The sequence below is a fragment of the Podarcis tiliguerta genome (genome assembly GCF_965153285.1).
Source record: "Podarcis tiliguerta genome assembly, chromosome: 12".
Classification (NCBI taxonomy): domain Eukaryota; kingdom Metazoa; phylum Chordata; class Lepidosauria; order Squamata; family Lacertidae; genus Podarcis; species Podarcis tiliguerta.
The window spans coordinates 41,637,198-41,662,001 of NC_139545.1; the positions used below are offsets into that span (position 1 = coordinate 41,637,198).

General features: G+C 40.1%; 1 protein-coding gene across 4 annotated transcripts in view; it reads right to left on the reverse strand.

Annotated features, from left to right (window-relative positions):
- NRP1 (neuropilin 1) overlaps window positions 1-24,804 on the reverse strand; it is a 124,960-nt gene that overhangs the window by 68,937 nt on the left and 31,219 nt on the right. For all 4 annotated transcript variants that reach the window (XM_083406195.1, XM_083406194.1, XM_083406196.1 and 1 more), the window contains exon 3: window positions 4,635-4,816. In XM_083406195.1, the coding sequence (XP_083262321.1) occupies window positions 4,635-4,816 (182 nt within the window). The remainder of the gene's footprint in view (window positions 1-4,634; window positions 4,817-24,804) is intronic.

Here is a 24,804-nt window from a genome sequence, read left to right on the forward strand (position 1 = left end):
ATGTGCTGGAACTATGACATCATCCATCCTTTCAATATTAGCTTAGGTCTGTGGAGCCTACAATTGAGGCCGGAACCAGTGGGCCTCTTAAAGAGATGTATACGTACACTGAAATCTTAACAAATTTGTGATAATAAATCTCCAGTATAGGTCCACATAAGGAGATTGTATCCTTTTTGGAAATGATGGCAGGAAGCACAGAGAATATTTAGAAAATATCCAGCCTTCCAATACATGCCGTTTCCCAAGAGAAGACTAGTCTGTTAGATGCATATGTATATAAATAATGGCACACCGTAGGAAATGGATTCCTTCTGAAATGATATAAACCACGCTACCTCTTGCTGCTTTGGCTACCATCCAGGCAGAGCGGACGTTCAGGAGCCAATTGAGAAGAATGTGATCTCAGTTCTGAAACAGCACCTGAAGTGCACGATATGGCAAATCCAGGCCTAAGCAAAGTGGTGCATTCTGGCAAAAATGCATCATTGCAGGCTCTCTGGTCAAATTCTAATTTGGGAGGTCATACTACAAATGAACTGAATTATAGGTAAAGGCCTAATCTAGCCCTTCCCCTAAATGTGAGATTGGGGACATACAGTGCTTTTGTAAAAGCAGCTCTCCAAATATGAGAGGGTGGCTGATGGATAAGGATAGTTGTTAGTACTAGGGATGTCCTATGTATAGAGTGGTGAATTGAAGAAGAGCAGGGAAGGATGTAGCGAGGAAGTAACTGTGCCATAAGTATTCATCTTTTCTAGCTAGTGTAAAAACTCAGGCTACCTCTGTAAAACAGGACTGAACCAAAATAGGAAGTATGTGTGATAGGAAGGATGTGTGATAAGTGAAATGCAACAGCCTTTTTGATATTTTTCTTTTCCTTTCTGGAGGATAGGAAGAGATGATGTTGAGGCAGGAAGGGATGGAAAGCAGGATGGTCTATGAGACTTGGAATGGCATAAAGTCAGACCTGAGCTCCTCCCTGCCTCTCCTGCACTATGCAGCTGCCACCTCCATGGATAATTAGACTAAAGGCAAAACTATCTCACACACCTAAACTGACTCTCACTGCCTGTGGTCTGGGGAGCCAACAGAGCTGGGCTGATTACACACAGAACTTCTTTATAGCCAAAATCTGAGTGGTGCTGCAGACCAGGAAGGATCAGGCAAATAGTTTCCACTGCCAGTGTAATTATGGCGGAACAGAGAATAAGGTACTTCTGCTGCTAGAATTCTCTGTTGAAGCCACCTGGTGTCTGGACAGGCAGTGACGGTCAAGCCTGACTTCATAACATACCCAATACAATAATTTAATAGATGAACACTAGAGAAGAGATTTTGCATTCAGTAAATTTATTAATTCACCATTAATTTGGATGCATTAAAATGTTTAGACGAAAAGTAAACGTGAGCTCTGTGTTTCACGGTAACTGTAACTCTTAGACCACAAATACATGTGCAATCTTTTCCATCTCTGTACATGACAATATCGTTTCCACTTTGATATATTGTGGCATAAACTTGAGTTAGAATTACTTTGGGACCCATAACTTTGAATATTCTGACTTTTGTGTGTGCGAATTCTCATTTATAATGTTGCCTTAATGTAACTAATGCCTTTCAGAAGGAGATTTAAAGGATCATACGAGGAAATAAATGCATGAAACTGCTGAGTTGTCACTGAAATGTCAAGGGGAAAGGGCCCCATTGAAAATGCTCACTTTTGCAAATGGCTTGTGTAGAGGCTCTTTCAGTAGTTTTCCCAGTGCATACCAACCTTAAAAGTCCATTGCTTAATTGGCAAGGCGCTGGAATTGCGGTCTCTAAGAATCTAAATGCTTTTGTTGTGGAAGGAAAACCTTTGTTCCTATAAAAGTTAAGACCCTCGGGGTTTACTTTATTCATTAATTATCTAGTTTTGGTTAGAGGACTCTCTCGGCTTCTGAATGTGTCATTAGTCTGCTTCCAAGTACAACCAAAGCTTGTGCCAAAAAATGATCTCACTGCTACTCAGTGGCCAGTCAATAAAGATTTGACCAAAGAGCAGGGAGACTAGGGACCATTTGCCAGTCCTTCTAATAGTGGAAAACCTTTCTGCTACCCTCAGGGTTGCATTCTAGTAGTACAGCATTCACTCACAGCATGCTAGGTTAAGGTAGGTAGCTGTGTTGGTTTGACGCAGTAGAAATAAATAAAAAATTGTCCAGTAGCATTGTCCTTAGAGACCAACTAAGTTTGTTCTGTGGGAAAGATTGAGGGTGAAAGGAGAAGTGGACGACAGAGGACGAGACAGTGTTCTTGAAGCTACCAACATGAGTTTGACCAAACTGCAGGAGGCAGTGGAAGACAGGAGTGCCTGGCGTGCTCTGATCCATGGGGTCACGAAGAGTCGGACACAACTTAACGACTAAACAATAACAAAGTTTGTTCTGGGTATAAGCTTTCATGTGCGTGCACACTTCTTCAGATACAATGAAACAGAAGTTACCAGACCCTGAAAACTATGGCGAGACCTGGTCTGAATAGACATATTGGATTCTTGTCTCATTACATATGCTAAAGCTATTTTCGTTCATCTGCATACTATCCCTTGCTTTTTCCTGTAGGACTAATTGCAGTCGTTAACAGACGTCAACAGGTTTCCCATACCTTTGAGTCAATCACCCATCTCCTACTACCCTTCTGAGAAAAACCCCACCCTCCCACTATATATTAGGTGACTTCTGTTTCAGTGTATCTGAAGAAGTGTGCATGCACACGAAAGCTTATACCCAGAGCATGCTAGTTGTGAGGCTTGAAAACCTATGTTAAGTACCACCCACCACCCACTTTTTTAGCAGAAATGCTCTGATGATGTTCTTCATTATCTGCTCCCTTTGTTTTCTGTGCGAATCCTGAGTGGACAGAATAACTTATCAAGCGCAAAGCTTACCACATTAATAAAAGATGAAATGTTTTATTGTATTTATTATTTCATTTATGTTCCACCTTTCCTCCAAAGCGCTTAAGGTGGCATACATGGTTGTCCCCCTCCCTGCTTTATTCTCACAACCACCCTAGGATATAGGTTATAAACCACATAGCAAACAGTCACTATTATAAAAAAGGAGTGTAAAGTGTGTGTGTGTGCGCGCGCTTTAAAAATATCAACAGCATTGCTGTTGGACTCCACAGTTTTGTTATTAGGAATAGTGGATGAGATGACACCAAATAAATTTAAGAAAATAGTGAGCAGCGTTAATTACTGTGAGAATATTGCTGGATGCTATCAGTATTACAGTACTATGAGTAGTACAGTAGCACAGAATCCTAATAGTAGGAAGGATGTGAAAATGCAAAACTAATTAACTAAATAAACCTGTGGATTATTTTTATAAATTTATTCAATAATGGAACAAAAGAGCTAATTGCCAGTATACTGGAAGAGAGGTCTTGGAACTAAACTTAACAAATCCAATAATAGCAGAATGGTTTTTAATTACACATTTAATTAAACATTCAAACATATGATGCAATTTAAATTAAGATGCATCATTGTATTTTTTTCTCAGCCAACACTTCCCCTTAGGTACATGAACTTTATCTCTTTATTTAATGAAAATGTAAGAATGTCGCCACACAGCTCCCATTGGAGGATTTGCAGTGCCACAGCACAAACCTGGATTTGAATGAAGTCAGGGTTGGGTTAAGGAGCCAGCAGGTTGCACAACAGCAGTGAGTATGGCATGGGAGTAAGAAAGGGAAGACACCGAGAGGGGAAAAGTTATGATTTCAAACAACACCAGAAGTTTGAATAAAGCAGGGATGGAGGGAAATGAGAGGAAATTGGCAGTTTTAAACAACAGCAGAGGTCTAAGAAAAGTGCCTTGAAGTTTAATGTGAACAAGCAGTTTGCTGGTGCACAAGTTCAATCCTGGCCCAATGTTCTTGGCTTGTTTGGATGAAGCCTGGATTTAGATCAAACAGCAAACCAAAGCTTATGATTTCTTGCTCCTGGAGCAGTATGGTCAACAAAGCTGCTCGTTTGTGTTAAACCACAGTCCACATCAATTATGGTTTAATATAACATGTGAACAAAGACATAGCAATTTAAGCATGTCCTGTCATAAGCAGCAAAAGGATTATTTCTGTTAGGGATAAGAGAACACAGCAAGTGTTGGCAACCTGTGGTCCTCCAGAGGTCTTTAGCCTTTAACACCCATCAGCAAAGGCAACACGGTCAACAGTCAGTGGTGATGTGAGCTATAGTGCAACAATATCTGGAGGGTCACCGGTTCCCCACCCCTCCAACAAAGGAAGTTTATAACCATCATGACTTTCTTGTATGATTTCCATAAAAACACTACTGAAAACAGAATGCTAGAAGATATGAATGTTAAATATGTTTTCAATCAAGATAGGCTAAGAGATAGCAACTTAACTACAGTTACTCTCTGAGCTCCATGGGTGAGTAGATATTTGAACCCAGGATTCCCATTAATACAACACTCTTGCCACTGATCCGTTATAAATCACTATTTTAATTACCCCCATCCCCAATACTAGGCCTCTTCAGTTTGAACAATCCCTACTGTTAATATTTTAGGCTTGAAATAATTAGCGTGACAAAACATCCTTAAATTATTTTTGCTCACCTTTTTTGAAAATTTCATAGCGAATGGAAAAGCCTGCTCCATGAGTTTCATAATCAGAGACAAACTTGATTAAGAGGTATGGTCCTGTAGATATCACAGGAGGAGGGGCGATCTTGCCGCAAAACTTTCCCCATACTCGGCCATTTGCGTTGTCTCCATCAATCACTTCAACATAATCGTACCTGGTAGATAAATTGAAGAAAGAAACTTTTAACTTCCAGGAAAGAAAAGAGAGCTAATTAATTTAGGAACCATAGCCATGCAGCATACATAATGAAGAAAAATGCTAGCCTGTTTGGAAGCTGCGTTATTCTGAGAGATGTAAGCAAAATGCAATAATTAAAATGGACTACATCATGTCTGTAGACATCATCTGGCAACATGGAACTATTAGGAAGAATGGTGCCCATTATGCTTACAGACAATGTCAGCTAAAGTAACCAATTAACAAGAAAAAGGAAATCTCATGAGCACAATTCTGTATTATTAAATTGCATCCTTTGTCTATAGCGGCATTGTTATCAATACATAATACACAGCGTTCTTTTCAAATGGCGAAGTTCTCGCCTGAATTCTAAAATGCCTTTTCAGCTTTAATTTCTGCATAATACTTTAATTTCTGTATGTAGCTCTCTAAACATAGGTCCAGAGAATAATTTATGAAGCTCTAAATATTTAACACTCTTTACTACTCCACTGTATATCTTAGCACATATCCTTTTTGCATCACATCACTTTAAATATCTGTATAACATTAGATCTGTTGCACACACAAAAAAGAACCCGGCTTTAAGTTTTATTTTGAAATGTCTAATCTAAGTGACTGGATTGATTATATTCATACAGAACACAATAATGATAATTTATATCCTACTGTTTCATCTGTATGGGCATGTTAAAATACTCTTCTGTATAATAAACTCCAAATGAAAGGATAAGAGACGAATATTGCATTGACTGAAAATGCGTATCTGCCTTATACAAACTCAGCCATTACTCTATCTAGCTTAAAGTGGTTCACTCTGACTCCAGGCAGGTCTTCAGTGCCGTAGAGCAGGACTTCACCACCAGAGAACCTTTCAACCATAGATACTGAGGACTGAACCCAAAACCTTTTCAGTGCAAGACACAGATTCTACTAAGGAGTTATGCGCCCTCCCTTATTGATATTGGAAGTTTACCTAAGTATAAGAGTGAAATCAGCAGCTAAAAAATGTATGGGTCAATGGCCAGGACCAAAAGAATCACATAACTGGTTCTGCACACCAAGGAAGGCTATGGGCTTGATATTTCTCGAATTTCCCAATGTGCTATTGCAGTAATCCTCAAAAGAACGTCATCTCATTTTTAAATGCTTTAGAATGCTATTATTATTATTATTATTATTATTATTATTGCATTTGCTGTCCTGAGTTCCTTCAGGAGGATGGGCAGGATATATGCCCAGTTGATCACTGTGGTTTGAGGGCAAGTTCCAAAGATCATAGAAGCTCAATCCACAGCAACTTGGGACAGGGCTTTTGGTGTGACTGCCCCTGTTCTGTGGAACAGAATTCCTGTTGAGATACAATTGATGCTTGCTATATGCACTTTCTGGAAACAAGTGAAGGCATTTTTTGTGCCAACAGGCTTTCCCAGGGGGATAAATGTGTCTTTACCATTAGTGCCCACTTGTTAGCGTTTTAGTCTTGTTTTAAGTGTATTTGTTGTTTTTGTGTTCACACTGGCAATGTTCATGCCATAACAGCAAGAGAAGAGCCTGTTGGATCAAGCCAATGACCCATCCAGTCCAGCATTACATTCTCACAGTGGCTGTCAGGTGTGTGTGCAGGAGCCAGGCCCTGTGACCAACAGGACTTTGCAGGACTGGAGCCTTCCTAAGTTTGTTCTGAAGAGGCAAGGTGAGGCTGATTGCCTGGTGGCAAGAGCCAGGAAGGGATATAAGGTCAGCATTTCCCTTCAGCTCTTTTGCCACAGCAACACGTTCCTTGCCTTGCTTCTTGATCCTTGGACCCCTGATTTCATGACTCCTTGCTTCTTGATCCTCGGACCCCTGACTTCGTGACTTCATGACTCCTTGCTTCTTGATCCTCGGACCCCTGACTTCGTGACTCCTTTCTTCCTGACCCCCGGACCCTTGGCTTCTGGACTCCTGGCTCTCTGACCCTCTGACTCCTGGCTTCTGGACTCCTGCTCCTGCTCCCACCCCGCCATCTTGCCCCCGGTCCTGACGTCCCCTGCCAGGACTTTGATCACCCATGAACCGTGGCCAACCAGATGCCTGTAGGAAACCTACAAGCAGGGGCCTGAGTACAAGAGCATTCTCTTCCCGTCCCCTGTTTCCATCAATTGATATTCACAAGCATTACAACATTGGTGTCCACATGCTTGTGGTGGTAGACAATTTTGTCTGCTTGCGTCCCACCATAACCAACAATCTCTCAACTTTCTTACTTTTCTCCAAGCAAAAGTTTAAACAAGTTCTTAATTATGTAACCCATTTGTATAATGCCATGCTGTATTACAAGTTAAGTGGCAATTGTCCAAAACAGTTCTGCTCTACCTTGGCAGTGTAAAATGAGATTTTATAAGATTCCAAGCATGTGCACTCAGCATTCAGCAGACCAGATGTCCAAATTGGTTACTATGAACTATGGGACCAGATCACCCAACCAAACCATCATTTATCAGATGACTGTCTTCTCAGTTTAGGTCCATTCTCCCACTTGTTTTTTTGCAAATGTTTTATGTAGTTTACATCCAGATCAAAAACTTTCACTTCTTTACAAGCACGCTTACTTTCAGAAGTGGGATAGTTTAATTTCCAAGTAACTCTGCCACAGCTGGTTCTGGGAACTACAATTTTCAAACCCACACGAAGAAATCTTGTATTTTTGGAACTGAGGAAAGACTGCCTGCCACTGGTTTATACTTCATTAAATAATTATAGCTCTACCAACAATTAGCTGGACAGATGTCGTGTAATTTTCCTCTTCCTGTTCATGTCCCCCTTCCTGGCCATTGTTTCGTCTACTGCTCCCTCATTACTACAGATCTCCTGTTTTGCTTTTGTACAAAGAAACCCATACAACGTAATGACCACCATAATTTTTGTTCTTGCTAACTACTGTGGAAGGGGAGTGGATTGCTTCTGGCCATGTACAACAAGAGACACTTTACAACCACAACTCAAAGACTCCAACTTTTCCTGTACTACATCAATATTATTAGTATTAGGATGTGTAATGTTTTTAGGTGTACAGATCCAATGACGTAAATTCGAACTTTTTTTTTAACCCTGCAAGACAACACTATAACCTACACTGCATCTACAAATATAATTAGTTTTAAAAAACTGATCTCAAATATCAAGGCAAAACAGGAAAAAAATGGGCACTCCTAGGCTGATCCTAGGAGTGAAGGATTGGAACTAGGCTGTAAGGAGGATGCTGGAAAGTCACGAAATGGCATGTCCACATGTTGATTTGAGCCCCTTTCTAATACCTAGAAATGGACCAGTATGGCAAATCTTTTATTTCTTTCTGCTCCATTATGTCGGCTTTTAAAACCCATCTACTAGCTTCCCTCCCACCCCACAATCTCATTTTCTTTTCATTATCCCACTATAACTGACATTAATTTGTTGCATTAATTTGTTCTGGCCATTTTGTCCCATTTGCTATGCACACTGAAATGGCACAAATTATATCAATGTATGTATGGAGGATTTTTTTGTTGTTGTAATGGCAGTAATGTAAACTATATCTGACAATTCTGAAGTGAGCTGAGGGGGAGAAATGTCTTTACAATGACCAGTGCCACCTTTAACAATGCAGTTCCAAACTGTCTGTGGCCCATTACTTATGTTTACATGAGATCTCAGGAGACAACTGCAAAGATGATATCACTAGTTAAAGTGGACAGCTAAAGGCTCTCTAAATTAAAAATGGCATTACCTCACTGGCTAAAACTGTATGCCAGCTTTGGTATATATCAAACAGAAAATAAGACTGACCCTGATGCTACCGTAAACATTAACATATGTGAAATATTGTTCTAACAGCATTTCCTCTTATACGTCGGATGCTCTAGTAGCCATTGATCAGCATATTAGCTTCACTGTCCTTTTTCAAAGGCAAGGAAACAAAAAGAGGAAATGTTCACTCTGAGACAGTTTTGCAGATGTTTCATGTGGTTAAGATGGCTCAAAAAGAGATCAGAAAGGCGGATTTACAATTGCCCTGCCTTGAAAAAAGGAAGAAGAGAAAGAATCGAGGTTTTCCTACACATGTGTGTCTATGAATATAGCATAACTGTTTGCTGCAGTCTTTCAGATTAGAGCAACAGTATTTCTCGTAGGTCAGGGTGATACTTGTGGGTTCTTGCACCTCCTGGGATTGCTCATGAGCGCTTATTGTTTACATAGATAGTCCTTTCCCCAATTTGTGAAATATTTATTGAAAAGTTAACTGAAAGAAAGAAGGCAGACAAAGCTGCCAGCTGCTTTCTAAATTTAGCTGATCAGCTGCTTGATACACAGCCCAGCTGAAGCTGAAACACTAGGATTTAAGCTGTTTAAAATGAACCAGTTAAAAACCTGATATTCTGAGAATATGGGTTGTGAGGATCAATACAGAACTTAGCGTAGGACAAAGTGGTTCATGGGATGGAGCAAGCACACACCTGACTCCTGCAGCTCAGCTCACATTCATGACACTATTGCTCATTACTTTTTCCAAAAGCTTTGCTGCAAGGTCATAGGTGTAGGCTGAACTGTGCATGTGCTTGAGCCAATTCTAAGAATGTAAGAAGGGCCCTTATAAAAATGCAAGAAGATCTACGTAGTCAAGTATCCTGTTTTCACAGTGATCAAGTGGATGGGAAGCCATTTCAAGCATGTGTGCCACATTCAGATTTGGGAAAGGAGTGCAGTTATGTGACGGACTGCACACTTTGAATTCAGAAGGTCCCAGCCTCAGTTTCCAGCATCTCCAGCTCAAAAGGAATCACAGGTATCACTGGCAGGCGACGAGAAAGGCTCTCTGCCTGAAAGCCAGGAGAGATGCCACCAATCAGAATAGAATATACTGGCCTAGGTGGAGAAATGATTTGACCTTGGTGTGAGGCAGAATCTAGGTTTCAATGGATCCACCAATCCCCATTATTAAGTAATCAATTTGGTATTGTGGTTTGGCCCTCAGTTTCACTTATCTCCACAGTAATAAATTACCGTAGCTAACATCTAAGTACTTTGTCTAACTAGGGTCTGCAAGACTCTCTAGTCTGTGAAGATGTATTTGGAGATTTTAAGCAGTTCCATTCAAATAAATGGGACTGAACTGCCTTGCATCTAGTTCAATATGTAAGGACCTGGTAACAACTTGGTAGCAGGGTTATCCACTTTCTGTGCACCAGCAATCCTTTCTAAAGCACAGAACAGGCACTCTAGCAGCAATTTAGGCCAACTAACCATGAATGAGAGGTTGGCTCTTCAGTATAGCAATTCCTGCCAAATGAGGTTTAAGCTACTCATGATATGTAGTTTCCCCCTTGATGTTTTCTTTCCTTATGTGAAGGCTGGGCTTCAATGTGAGGTTAACATGAATGCGTTTGCGGAAGCGAATCATAACTTTATTTATGTGCTCCAGCTTCCCATTTCCAAAGCTGATGCTTTCAGCCATGCAAAAGAAAACGAACTGGTACCCTCCACATCTATTCTATTTAAGGCCAAAAGCAGCTGGGAAAGGGAGCAGAAGGAGACATCATTGTTCCTCTTCTAATTCTGGTCTCTTGTTGGAGATTGCAACCTCAGCTGCTGATTTGGGCAAGAAGGAAGGAAGGAAGGAAGGAAGGAAGGAAGGAAGGAAGGAAGGAAGGAAGGAACTACATCTGATTAATATATGTAGCTAAAAGAACTTTGACCAACACAAATTAGCAGGACTAGGGAGGATCTACATCTGCATATAATGGGAATCAATTAGTTTGCTGCTGAGCTCCCTACATTTAACTGCTTTCAAGAATAAACACCTTCCAGAATCCCACAGTTTTAAAGCCAGAAGAATCCCCGTGATGTTTGCCAATTCCATTGTAACCACAAAAGAAACTAAGATGGAATCCGCCCCCCCAACATTGTTCTGCAGAAGTAGTCAAATTGCTTTCACAGATGTATTAAGATCGCAAAGAATGTAATCCAGCCTTCAACAAATTCTGCATCTAGTCTGACACAATTATTGCTTCATAAATTCTGTGACATCCACATGGCAAGATGAGCAGTGCGTATATAGATGGGAAAAGAGAAAGTGAAATCAGCCAGTGGTCTGTGAACATCCCATCCTAGCAATAAATAAAATTATTCAGTCCTAGAAGTTATATCAAAGCAATAAGCTTATGCTCAAAGTGTCCTTAAAAATGCAATTCATGGGGATTCCTAAATGAAGCGCATCTGTCATTTCAACACCTATTTCAAAACGCCACCCAAGTCCACAGTGCAATAGTTAAAAACAAAAACCTGAGAATGTACATTCACAACTTGAAAACAGCATTGTTACTGAAGAAGCTAGGGAAAGCAGCTTGCATCTCCCTCTGGAGTTGGTACCAGTTCCACTCCATAAGTTTGTCATTAGAAAATGCTGTGCCAGGGATGCAAGTTGGCACACTGGCATTCCTCTAAGGAGACTAAATGTGTCACTTCAGCAGCATACCCAGACAGGATTGGCACACATCCCAGGATGCTGAGCTTGCATTTGTGGCTCTCCCAGCCAGCAAAATCATTGCTCTGTTATTGCTATCAATGGCATGGCAAATATTTTTACAACATTATAGCTCTACAGGGTCTAGAAGAGCATGGCTATCTGAATACAGACATGTAGCCAAGTACCGCTTAAAGCTTTGTGTTATAAACAGCAGTGGTATTTGGGGAAATGGGAGAAACAAAATCTGACTACTTGTGGCTTGTGTTTGGGTAGATGCCCAGATTATGGTAAATAAACATAACCATACAATCACATTTGCACTCCCTAGGTTCGCCTGAGAAATCTCATTTCCACAATCTTTGGAGGCTTGAACAGAGCAGAAGCACTCCTTGTGTTTTAAGGCAGGCTGCATATGGCTCCCTGTTAAATGGAAAGTGGCTCAAGGGCAGGGTGAGAATCTTTCCCCATTTCTTTTCCAGTTCCACAATCAGGGGCTGAACATGCTGCTACTAGACAGTCATAATTTTATGGTTCAGTAAAAACAATGTCTGGGAAAGATTCCCACCAGAATTGCAAACGAACATAGAATCCTCTAAGGATCTTTATGTGAGGATTGCAAAAGACTATTTTGAAAGCGTTGAGTTACAGCTTCAGGAAAAAGGGTAGGGAGCAGTTATTTAAAAAAAAAACTTAAAGAAAGGAAGGATGAGTTCGTGTTCATTGTAAACCTGCTCCAAAATACAGGTTGGGGAGAATTCCACATTCCCATCTTCAAATATTAGACAATAGTGAATTGCCCATGTCTGTTTTTTCTTTCTTCTCAACAAACCTGTGACCTCGTACGTGATGCATTGCAAACACTGCTGTTGGTAGTAAAGACAATTGTATAGCATTGCTGAGTGTTGAAGTCAGCTACTGCACCAACTTACTTATTACATTCCTATCCCATCGTTCTTCCTAAAGGAGTCAGGCTTGGCACGTTATTTATACTGGAGAGATTTCCATGTCAATGGGCAATAGGATCTTAAAGTTTCTGCTTTATGAGTTCATGCAGTATAACGCTATATGCTCAGAGCTAGAATTGTTCCCCTTGATCCTATCAATCAGCATTTGATCTATGTGTTGAATATTCTCCTCTGAGTATTGCAAGTCCTCCCCATGGGTGTTTCGCTCAAGACACCTGGTAGAGGAAATCTGGCTTTATTGGAAACAGCTTAAAATACCAGCTGTTTCCATAAACTCTGGGTATTGCATACGAGACTGAGGGTGTAAGGGGTGTGAAAAATGTTTGGAAGGTTGTATTTTCGAAACAATAGCACATGTGAGTTTCGGGTGTCTGTGTATTAACATACAGCAACAGACAGCAAAATTCATAGCTGGTTTTAGGGGGAAACAGAAAATAGCATGAGATTCAATCACAATTAAGTAATGGGTGTTCAGATCAGTTTGATTCTTGTGGAGAAAAGCAAGGAACATTTCCAACAAGAGCTGCAATCATAACCTAACCCCACTTATCTGGGAGTAAGCCCCATTGAATTAAATGGGACTCACTTCTGAATAGAGATGGCTAGGATTGCAGCCAAGTTGTATTAACATTTGGGTCTGCTATTAAGTTAGGATAAGCAAAGGATATATTATGTTTGATTACATCTGGTTGTTTTTATTTCACACACAGCTAGACTAGCGAGAGAGAAGCAAAAGCCACAAATTACTTGAAGGAAGACTTCCTGCTTCCAGTGCTTCAATAGACCCATATACCAATGCTGACGATAGGCTGAGGCTGTGGAATTTACAGCTGTTGACATCATATTGAACAACCTGGGTGCCAGACTTCCCAATACAAATCCCAGGTTTGTTATGAAGAGACACTGGGATCAGATAGGGTGCTATCAGTTTATCTAGAAAGATAAAGCCAAAGATATATGCAATGTACAAAACTGGTTGTTGCTTTCTCTTATTACAGCTTACACATTTGAGACACTTGCTCTAAGGCATACTCAAAATAATACATTTCTTAAGGGGAAAAAAAAAACTTTAAAAATAAATGTAAATATGTTAAAGAACCTAGCTAATTAGCTGAGTTCTTTAAGTTTTGGCATTTTTGTGCAGCACTTATTCGCCCAACCCTACATTTCACACATGCTTTAAAAGTTTCAGTCCATGCCAGTGGTTCTCAAACTTTGCCCCCTCCAATGGACGCCACGAAAATTACTGAGGGCCTTGACAGACCACTTAACGATTTTTCTTCCTGTTGCAGCAGTTGTAATGCGCTGTGCTAGATGCTGTATGATTTTTAATTGCATTTTTGTTCCTTAAACACCAAATATTAATACAATAAAATGCAATATAAAAGAAACAATAAAAATACAACTAGAAATATATATATATATATATATATATATATGCAGGTTTTGGTGTCCTCAGGTGTCTTCCCGTGTAAAAGTTGGGGTGTCTAGGCGACGTTTCGACGAGGTCTCACTCGTCATCTTCAGGCTGGTGCTTTCGGCTTCTTGTTACTGGAACAGAGCAGGATCTCAGTGTTTGAGTTCCTATAAATACTGTTGAGGAGGTGTGGTGTATAGCCTCCAATGTTCTGGGCAGAGAGGAGGTTCCCAGGCTGGTGTGCCTTTTCTTCTTTTGTTCCTTAATTACTTGAGGGATATCTTGAGTGATTTCTTGAGTGATTTCCTGAATCCCACTTAGGTGGGTCATTAGGTGTGGATTAGTTGATAAAGCCTTCGTGTCTTGAACTCTTGAACTTTGTGAAGAGTTTTTCTGAGAAAAACCCCCCTGCAATCCCTACACAGATCTAGCTGGCACAGGCCACAAAACCACAGCTCGCCCCTATACACGAAGCCAAGCCAGAGCACAACCCAGTGCAGTACAGCCATCTTCTCAGAAAAACTCTTCACAAAGTTCAAGAGTTCAAGACACGAAGGCTTTATCAACTAATCCACACCTAATGACCCACCTAAGTGGGATTCAGGAAATCACTCAAGAAATCACTCAAGATATCCCTCAAGTAATTAAGGAACAAAAGAAGAAAAGGCACACCAGCCTGGGAACCTCCTCTCTGCCCAGAACATTGGAGGCTATACACCACACCTCCTCAACAGTATTTATAGGAACTCAAACACTGAGATCCTGCTCTGTTCCAGTAACAAGAAGCCGAAAGCACCAGCCTGAAGATGACGAGTGAGACCTCGTCGAAACGTCGCCTAGACACCCCAACTTTTACACGGGAAGACACCCGAGGACACCAAAACCTGCATTCCTGTACCCGTGAAAATCTACGAAAGCATATATATATATATATATATATATATATATATATAATGCAGACACACTGCGGACCACCTGAAGCTTCACATGCTTCTTCAATGTTGGTCTTAGTGACCATGTGACATTATTTTGGAGAAAAAGCGGTCAAATCTTGATCTGGAGCATAATCTCAATTTAAAGTATATACTAAAGTACGTTTTTCATCAGAAAACAGGCATGCAGCCCAATCCAGGTTGGGATTCTGCAGTTCCTTTTTCTTTAAAACAAAAGCAAAAGGTTAAGCACACTTGTTTAAACATGTACCTGGCATCAGGAGTAGTTTGCCCCTGAAAAAACTCAGGGCCAGCAGAGGCTGTCCAATCTGAACGACACTTGTAAAATACAAAGGTGTAAATGACCTCTCCAACCAGTAGATGGTGCTGTATTATTTCCTTACTGCTTAGCTGATTTTCTGCATGTTTCCTTCTAAGAAGTACCTCGAGGTGTTACCTGTCACTATTGTATAACCCTTCTACTATCTGTATATTATGGTGTTATGGGAGAAAAAGATATTTCCTGGTAGACTGCCTTGGTTTCTGGCTGCGTATAACAGAATCGAACTGGGGGCATGCTGGACAGCTGCCTTGTGGATATGCCCACAAAATAAAACTTCCATTTGGATGCCCATCACTGATGTTAAACCAGGTGGTGAAGTATAAGTAAACGTAAAACAAATGTGAAAGAGCAGCTACCTAACCCAGAAAGAGATTATAATACATAGAACTATTTGTTACACAGATCCGAGGTTGTCAGCAAAACTGACAGACTCAACCCTGCAAGGCAGAGAGCAAGGGCGTTTGAGTTTGCTACTTTTGAAAGCAACCTGTGCTCTCTGTATAGATTATATTGGTGCTCATTGGTGTGGGGAGAGAAAACACTTAGCAATTTAAAGACTTCAGATTTGATGGTGTTTTCCAGTGTCAAGCTGGTGAAGTTCAGTCTTTATAGGAAATTCACATGCCTTTAATTACTCCAGATCCAGTCCCCAAGTAAAAATGTGACATATGGAAGACATTAGAGTCATTTACAACTTGTTCGCCTCCCTACCTCACTGCAAAACGTTAGTTTCTGCCAACTTTCCACTGTTCTCTGCAAAATAAAAAACCCAGTCTGATTTTATTGGCTGTATATCTCAAAAGTCACAAGATTTATGAAATTACCAAGTCATTTTTCAACGTTCTGATTCATTGTTATTTATCCATTCTCCAGTTTCACTGCATTTTTTTGTTTTGTTTTTTACAGATCATTTTGTTTCTGTAAAATACTGGGACTTGTTAACAACTTTGCTTGGCAGTGACTTTCTATGGGGCATTGAAGAAATGCATGATAGGAGGGAGAAGCAATCACTAGAAGGCCATAGGAAGCGATCTTATACTGAACCAGACCATTGATTCATCTAGATCAGTATTGTGTAAATGAATGGCAGGAGCTCTCCAGGATTTTCTGAATGGGGTTAATGGCTCCATGCCTTCTTTTTTGTGAATTGACCTCTAAATCTTTTTTCATGAGGAGTTGATTCCATTATATTGATAGATCATTTCAATTCACATCCGGCTGTCATCTTTTAAGGTCTCTCCCCCACCCATGATTTCAATTTTACGTCTGTTTTTACGATTTTGTGACATTTTACTTGTTGGCTTTATTATGTAAACCACTTGGAGACTGTATGTTGAACTGCAGCATTTTACAAACATTGTAAATAAAGAGAATAAACAAACGATTGAATGAATGAAGGCTCAATAAGGGCTGCCACTTTGTAAGCTAGAAACCTGGAAACCCTCAAGGGTTAAATAAAAACTATAATAGGACTTAGACCAGAAGCATTAAAAATAATAATCAACCAATTAGTGCAATTTTCTGAACAGAGTGAACACAACCAATGTATCTATATAAAACAAAACAAAAAAGCTACTAAACCCATTAAGTGTTGCTTTTGATGTGCCCGACTGGTTTAATGATTTGCCTTTGGTTTGATGCTGTTTAACATGTAGTGCTGAATCCACTAATAAGGTCTCTTAATTGGTACGTATGGAATCATCAGGTCCCTTTCTTGGAATATCTAATGAGCGCCGGGCATAAAGTTTGTACCATAATGAGAACGATATCCTTGTGATCCTTTGACGTTCCATGGAAATTTAGAGGAACCTTTTGATGATAGTAAGAACTATGACTCACATCAGCCAGAATGATTTAAACACCTGGTTTATCAGCAATTACTAGTTAAGATATGTGTGGCCGTAAGCTAAGAAACTCAGCTAAGAAAAACTATTACACTGATATCAGTTTTTCCTTTAAAAATGCATTTCAAACATTTGAAATACTTTATCTGTTGAGGTTAATCAATGACCAGCACTTTGGCCAGGGCTCTTGTTTAATAAAACAGGAGGCTAAAGGAGGAGCCAGGCTGTCAGTGTACATTACAGCTCTATAATACAGTTTATGGAAATTTTCCTCCAGGGTAATCAGGGAGTGATAATCTATAAATGCAGGAACATGATTGATAAGTATATAAATAATTCCATTCAGAAACATGAAAGACCATTACGGCCAATGGCTGAGCACTCAAAAGGCTCCATTATTCTACACCCTTTTACTTGGGCTTAGGCCCTGTAATGAACTCCATGTGAATTGACTCCAGAGTATACATGGAATTGCTCTAAGGAATGCATCATTAGTATGGATTAATGACTTCCCCTATATGTCCATATCGCCAGTATGTCTGGCATGCACACATTTACTGCACACAATTACTGCGGGCTGCAACACTTAGATAACATTAAAATTATATATCATTGCAATTTTTTTGGTAATATATTGTCATACAAATAATGTTCAGATCTGAAGACACTGTGATCCTCTGCAGGATCATCTAATCTAGATTTAATTTCTATTGATTTCCTGGTAAGTGTATACAGGATTGCAGCATAAAGATTTTTTAAAAAATGCAAGAACATTGTATGCTTTTGTCGTTGCAATAAAAAGAAATCCGTCAGACTTGGTCTAGTCTTTAGTCTAAAACTAAAATTAACCCCTTTGCTCAAAGACCCCTGAGTTGTTTATAACACCATACACAGAGTGGGTTGCACACACACTTCTCCATCTGAGGATTTCTCCCTACCAGATGGATGATTAATTGCACCAAGGGCACGTCTAGAATCACACCCTGCTCCATCTGCCACCTACACAGGTGGCTACTACTGCTATCAAAGTAAGCAGTTCTGATCATCATTTTGGTACACCTCTGAGCTGGAGGCGCAAGGTATTTCCCACCAGCACACTGCCCCTTTAAGTGCAGCTGGCATAACTTTCTGGAGACAATGGGTATTTCTGAAGGGTGCTGAAGAATGGTGTGATACAGGAATTGTTGCCTCTCTGGTTACTGTCTCTGTTTGCAGGTTCAATTGTTAATTGTAGTGCCTTAGTATACCTGAAAAAAGTGTCTGACCAGAGAGGACCGTGGGATAAAAAAAAAGTGTGTCAACACCACAGGAAATAATGTCTTACACTCTACCACGTATCCCTCATCTCTCCTAAAGCTGCAATCCTATATTCGCTTACCTGGGAATAAAACCCATTGAACTCAATGGGATTTGCTTCTGAGTAGGTTTGCAAAGGGTTAAACTATTAACATCATTTCCTGCTCAAGCAATTCCAGCTCTCTATAATTCTCGGCCTTTGTTCAAGGGTGAAAGATGGGTGGTTTTTTTCAGGAACAGCTCTGTGTTTGTATCTTGGTATTCTGCTCTAGGAATGTCAATTTCAAACATCTCCCAGGCGAGAAATATGGAAAAAAGGAATTTAAGGCTTCAAACCTATACTCACTGACCTGGAAGTTAGTACCATTGAACTGAATAGGTATTAACTTTGGAGTAGACATGTCTAAGATTATACTATCAATCACTAAAACAACACTATCCATGTTACTGCAAGGAAACAAAGCTCTAATATCTGTTAACAAACCAATCAACGTTTTCTCTAAATCCTCTTTAGTGCTGAATTATATTATCTTGATTTTAAACTACAGCTAGTTGTAACATGGTACCCATCATAATTTCAGTATATAAAAGTCGATCCTGTCGAGTAACTTTTAGTGCCATTTTTACTGTGTGTGCTGTTTAAGCTAAAATGTAAATACAGCCCCAGTTATAACTAGATTGATATTATGATAAAACATCCCATAGAAATTTAAAGCCACTAAGCCTGAGTTCAGCTTCTTTGTATCATATATCCCTGGAATGTCACAGCTTTTATGAGTTATGTGACCTTGTGATTTATATGGGCCTTGAGAAATAACTATGTGTTTAGAATGGGGGGAAATCGAGGCTAATAAAACTTCCCAGTAGCCTAAACGCAGGAACAGCTTGTTAGCTAGGGTCAGCCACATGACCCAAAGCATAGTGACAGCTCACTGTTATGACTGCAAGATGGGCGGATTCAGACACGGTAATTAAAAAAATAGTAAAAAATTCCAATGATTTTATATTTTTTTAAAAAAAATAGAAGAGGAGCATATGTTCAAATGAAATAGAACTTTGAAAAAAAAATAGTGAGGAGTTATCATTCATGAAGTCATTCTATCACATCCTAGGAAAATTTGGTCTTTCCAGACAGAAAGGGGAGTAAAATTCCTGTTGTTTTCAAAATACACTTTATGCATAGTAAATCTGCAAACATAGTGCAATTCCTTCTAAAAACATAGTGCATATATGATGTCCCATGGGCCTGAGGGCGTCAATGCACACATGAAGTTCCACCATCAACAAGTATTTGTTTATATAGAGAAAAGAGATCAACAAAAACATTTGTCCATGTGGACTTGCTCCTTTCATTGAAATGCACATAAATGTTTGATGTTTACACTGAAGTGCAGGAGAGACTCTAAACTGGGATAAATATCTACAGAGCTTGAATAATTTTCTTTGAAGTCAATAAAGATTTCACAGATTTCAGTAAAAATGATAGAACATTTCGGCTGAAATGAGTATGATCCTATAAATTTATTAGGAGCTATATGAAACTTGCAAGGTGCAAGTTTAAAAGACCAAAGAGATCCTATCTTTCTTTGATTGTTTGAGAAATTTATATTTTCCTATGGATATTTCTTATGACTATAGAGCTGAATTTTATCAGCAAAACAAACATTGGTGGTTCCAGACGCCAGCTTCCAAGATAATCACAACCTGGAGAATGACCTTTGTGTTTATTTCATAAGGCTTGGGAACAGCAAACACTAGCAGTGACTGTTTTTAATGTAGACATCATTGTAGTGGCTGACATTTTAAAAATTTCATAAATAATTGCATTCCTTGTGAACAGCTCTTCTACTTCATGCCACACAGTATACGTATTGCTAAGTATTTCCTTTTGAAATTTTACAGCGAAACATAGCCCCATTTGTTCCATTGTAAAATATGCAAGAGACAGAATCCCGTTCTTTATTGCATGTCTGAAATGGCAATAACCTCCTCTCTAGACACCTGCAGAAATCCCCATTTAACAAATAAAATGCATATAGTCTTCATTAGTTGTAAACTTAATTTGGTCTTTGGGGAAATATAAAGTCAGATGGGACTAGCCTTTTCTTTCCTTCCCCTTTTGTCCTTTCCAGCAATTAAAACTTAAGAAACTTACATGTGAACATTTTAAAGTATTATTGCTCAAGTCATATAAAGATGCAGTAGTTCTTTTTTAAATCAGGCACTTACAATTTTGATGTTTTATTGCCTGCCGAAAAGGTTTCTGTTTTGCCAAGCATTTTTAGAATATTAATTTGATGTAGTGTAGATTAGTTGTTCTGTATTTTATGATTTTATAAATGTACACTATAATGATTGTACTGCACTGCCATGACATTTTCTCTCTCCATTTTCTGCACACCATGCAGAATTTTAGAAACTTTTGTCATGCCACCTTTCTCTAAATGCTGCAACATTTCCTCATAGGTAAACTCTTCATTCCCTTGATCATTTTGGTCACCATTCTTTGAATGTTTTCCAACTTTATAATATCCGTTCTGAGGTGAGGCAACCAGAGCTGTGCACAGCATTCCAAATATGGTCGCACCATTGATTTGTATTCATCTCCTTTCCCCTGCAAAGCCTCCCCCCAATCTGATCTGGAAGGCCCCTCAACTATTTAGAGCAAATTTGGGAAGCACGCAGGGGGTTGCAAAATCTGTTTCTCCAGTGGTGTACAGTGGTACCTCGAGTTAAGAACTTAATTCGTTCTGGAGGTCTATTCTTAACCTGAAACCTTTCTAAACCTGAGGTACCACTTTAGCTATTCTCATCCTGAAGCAAAGTTCTTAACCCAAGGTACTATTTATGGGTTAGCGGAGTCTGTAACCCGAAGCGTCTGTAACCTAAAGCATCTGTAACCCGAGGTACCACTGTACTGTTTTACTGCTGGATTGACACCGCTGGATTTCACCCTGTAAGATTTATTTATTTTATTTAAAGTCCCATGTACAGGCCACCACCCTTCATGCAAATAGATTTCATGGCACGTACCATAGGAGCAAATGAAATTTATTCATATCAAATGCAATGTACCAGAAACATTTATAACTGATTAACAAAATGAGAAGAGGAAATGATAAACTTATTAAACTGAGATAAAAAAGGCAGGACCACCAGCATGTTGATCTGTCCTGCCTCCAGATTTCTAGAATGTAAAGTCATGTTGTAGGAGACCAAATACACCATTAAAATGTACTTATGTTTTTGGTTTGTTTGTTTTAAAAAAACTTTCTATTCTGGACAACAGCCATATGAGAAATACGGTATGTAAAATCACCCCACAACTGGTCCTACTGAACATTTTCCAAGACAATAATGCCCACTCACATCACAAAGAACTCATGACCCACCAACTCTCAGCAGCCAGAAACACCATAACCAGACACTGGAGAGACCTGTCAGGAGTAAGCATGGACCAATGGTACTAAATAGTATGGGAAACAGCCCTACTAGAAAAATTAACCAGTAAACTGAAACTGACATGGGGACAAATAGAAGAAGATGCCTTCACCCCGGTATGGCTCCCCTTTATCACATACACAGCCCAACAAGACAACGACAAGAATCTACCAACAGTATACAAATCAATATGGCTAACCTGATTCAAAAACACCCACCCAACTCACACATGAAAACAAAGTCCACCACAGCCAACCACAAACAAGCAACCGCACCCTAGGCCAACCCCAACTTCTCTCACCTCCAAAGCAACACAAGTGAATAACAAAGAGAACCTGCACGAACGACGCTGACACAAAACCCCACACATACATTATGTAAAATAGAAACATCGCTACTCGACCCCACCCCCACCCACCATGGCCCCCTCCACCTCTTCCCCCCCTTTCTTCCTAATGTATCACCAACGTCTCAACAAATGAAACTGACCTGTAGAAAATGTAACTTGAAAAAAAGAGACATTGCACATACTTTTGTAAGCCCAGAAATCTTTAATAAAAAATACATTAAAAAAACCACAACTTTCAAATAGTACTGGTATAGTACTGATGGTTTGGTATAAGGTTTATCTTACGCTTAATAGCATGTTTTTGTACAATGGAGCATCTTAGTGTCTTAGTGTAGGTTATCTTTCCTTTCACTGAATCTGAAGAAAGGATGCTATTAAATATTCTGTCATACCTGTAATACCACTGCAAGCATCATTCTAATAAATCTCAGAGGCTTTGCCCCTTAAACTATCCAACTTTTGTCACTGAAAAGAGAACAAAGAGATCTTAAACAGTACACCCAGTTTCTGGTCTGTCACTGTTGCCTGTGACATAAACTATTGTGCTGTCCTACCAATTACATCAAACCTCCCTATAATAAGCATCATTACAAGAACATCTCTTCATAACACATAAATGCTTGGGGGCACAGACTTGTCGAGATGAACAGGGACTTACGCACATAACTCCCATTAGCGTTAATAAGAGTTGGCAATGTAATTCCCAAGATATTGGAAAGAGACTATTGTGCATCCGCTGGTGCTCAAAGATGGGAGTTTTAATTATAATGAGCCTAGAGAATAAAGGCTGTAATACTGAACACTCTTAAGTCCTATTGACTTCAACGCAATGTCTCTTCAATGAGACATATTCATGAGATGGGATGGCTGCTATGGGATCATTTTCACTTCTTTCTGAGCAGGGAAATACTTTTTAGCTGGAATCACATCATGTATGTGAAGGTCAGGGTGTCTCAAGCCAGCGAGTGACATCAGTTTCAATTTGCCTGCCCCTAAATTATTTTGGAAGAAGTTAATCTAAGTAATTTAATAGTGCAGCTACCCCTCCATCTCCCAAGCGATGGCAGCCACCCACCATCTACTTCCTTTGAACATCCCTGTGGATAAAACAGGGATCCAGCCATACAGGTTACATAGTCTTCAGACAGCCTTGTAAAGCACTAGGGGTCCCAGGTAGCCAGACTTAGGCATCTTATTCAATGTGCCATCATGGCAGCTTATCAAGCTGTGGAGGGTCCAGAAAAAAAAAAAAATCTGGTTGAGTACAGAAGGAGCAAAGTATACTACTAGGTGGGCAAGTTAAGCCCACAACTCCAAAAGCAAAATAACAGTATGTTAATGACAGAGCCCAGCAATGGGGAGCAAATGTGGGAGTGACTCCATGGGGGGGCACTTGCTCCCTCTTTCTGCTTCTGGTGCAGCCTATGTGTCATGGACTGGCTGGGTGCAGAGGAGTGGTGGGAGGCACTAGCTGGGAAACCCAGGGAAGAAGGCTCAGAGCCAGGGAACTGGTGGTGGGACAATGATGCATGGTCAGAGGCAGAAGATGGAGTAGCTGGGAGGATGAGGTGTCAGAAGTTGAAGAGGCAACAGGGTTTAGTGAACAAGAAGAAGCTGGGACAGAGGGCAATCCAGAATCAGAGGCAGAAGAGGAGGGGTCCAAGCGGCAGCGATGAGGCAGGCCGTTGAAGAATCCAGGGAGCCTCCTCTTCCTGTTGTGAAGAGCTCTCCTCCCCACTGGTCCCTTACACAATTAGAAAAATGAAGAGGGCAGCACAATGAAATACAAGGTGATGGAGCCTTAGGCTGCTGGGGAAGGAACCATTGGAGGAGTCTTAGAGAGAGGTGGGAAGGCAGGGGCCTTCAGTCCTTGCAACAGCCTCATTGGGGCAAGTCCTACTAGGAAGAGTTGCTGTGATCATAGGCCTGTGCTGTTTTGGTTTCTTTGAACAAAAAGTTAACTTCATGGACACTCCTCTTTTTTATTCCTGAGCCACTCCTGATTCTGGCTGCTGACACTAAATTACCAAGAACTTCTGGGTGCTTAGGTGCCACTAATGCAGTGGTCAGAGGACCATCCTGTAACTTCTAGTTCAGCAGTGTCACGAGGCTAATAGGATTCCACTAGATCCTACAAAGTCCCAGACTCTGGTCTGGCTCCTCAGTTTGAGCACTGTATTGTTTGAATGAAGGCTGGTTGCATTCAGGCTCTCCAAACTTCTTTGCCAGTTTTTGCTTCAGATCACCAGCCCTGACAATCTTGCAGTTGCCCCCCATCAGACATGTGAAGAAGCAGAACGAGATGACGAAACAGCACCCATGCACCACAAGGATCAGCTGTACTAATCTCCAACAAAAGAGTTCTGTGGAGCGTATCTTACTGATCTCTATCACTGACAAACACAAGGATAATTACTTGCAAAATGTTTTTAGGAATGCAATTAGGATTACATTGCTAACAAATGTATAACTACAAGGAAGCTATAGCACATCTGTTGTTGCATATCCATTTAGTGCTTTAGCATATGTATGTGAATTTTATAAAAATGGGTTTCTTAAAGTTGAATTGCTTAAAAGAATTACAGATAAGCCTCGTTATTTTTCATCGGCTCTTATCAGCATCACCTAAGGCACATTTCCAGTTCTTGTCAAATTACTCATATTTCTGTCAGTGCTAAAGAGCCTATCACAAATCCTGCAGCTTTTGCAAGCTTCAAATATCCTTGAATATTTCATTAATATTTACAAATGTATGCCCACAGTTTCAATAGTTGCTCACATGAACTGTGAAGTGCCAATGTAGAAAAGCAGAAATCCGCTTTTGGAATAAATTGTCACGGCCCAATAAGAAGAACAAGAAAAGGAGCAGAGAGGGAGGCTGCTTCTGTGGC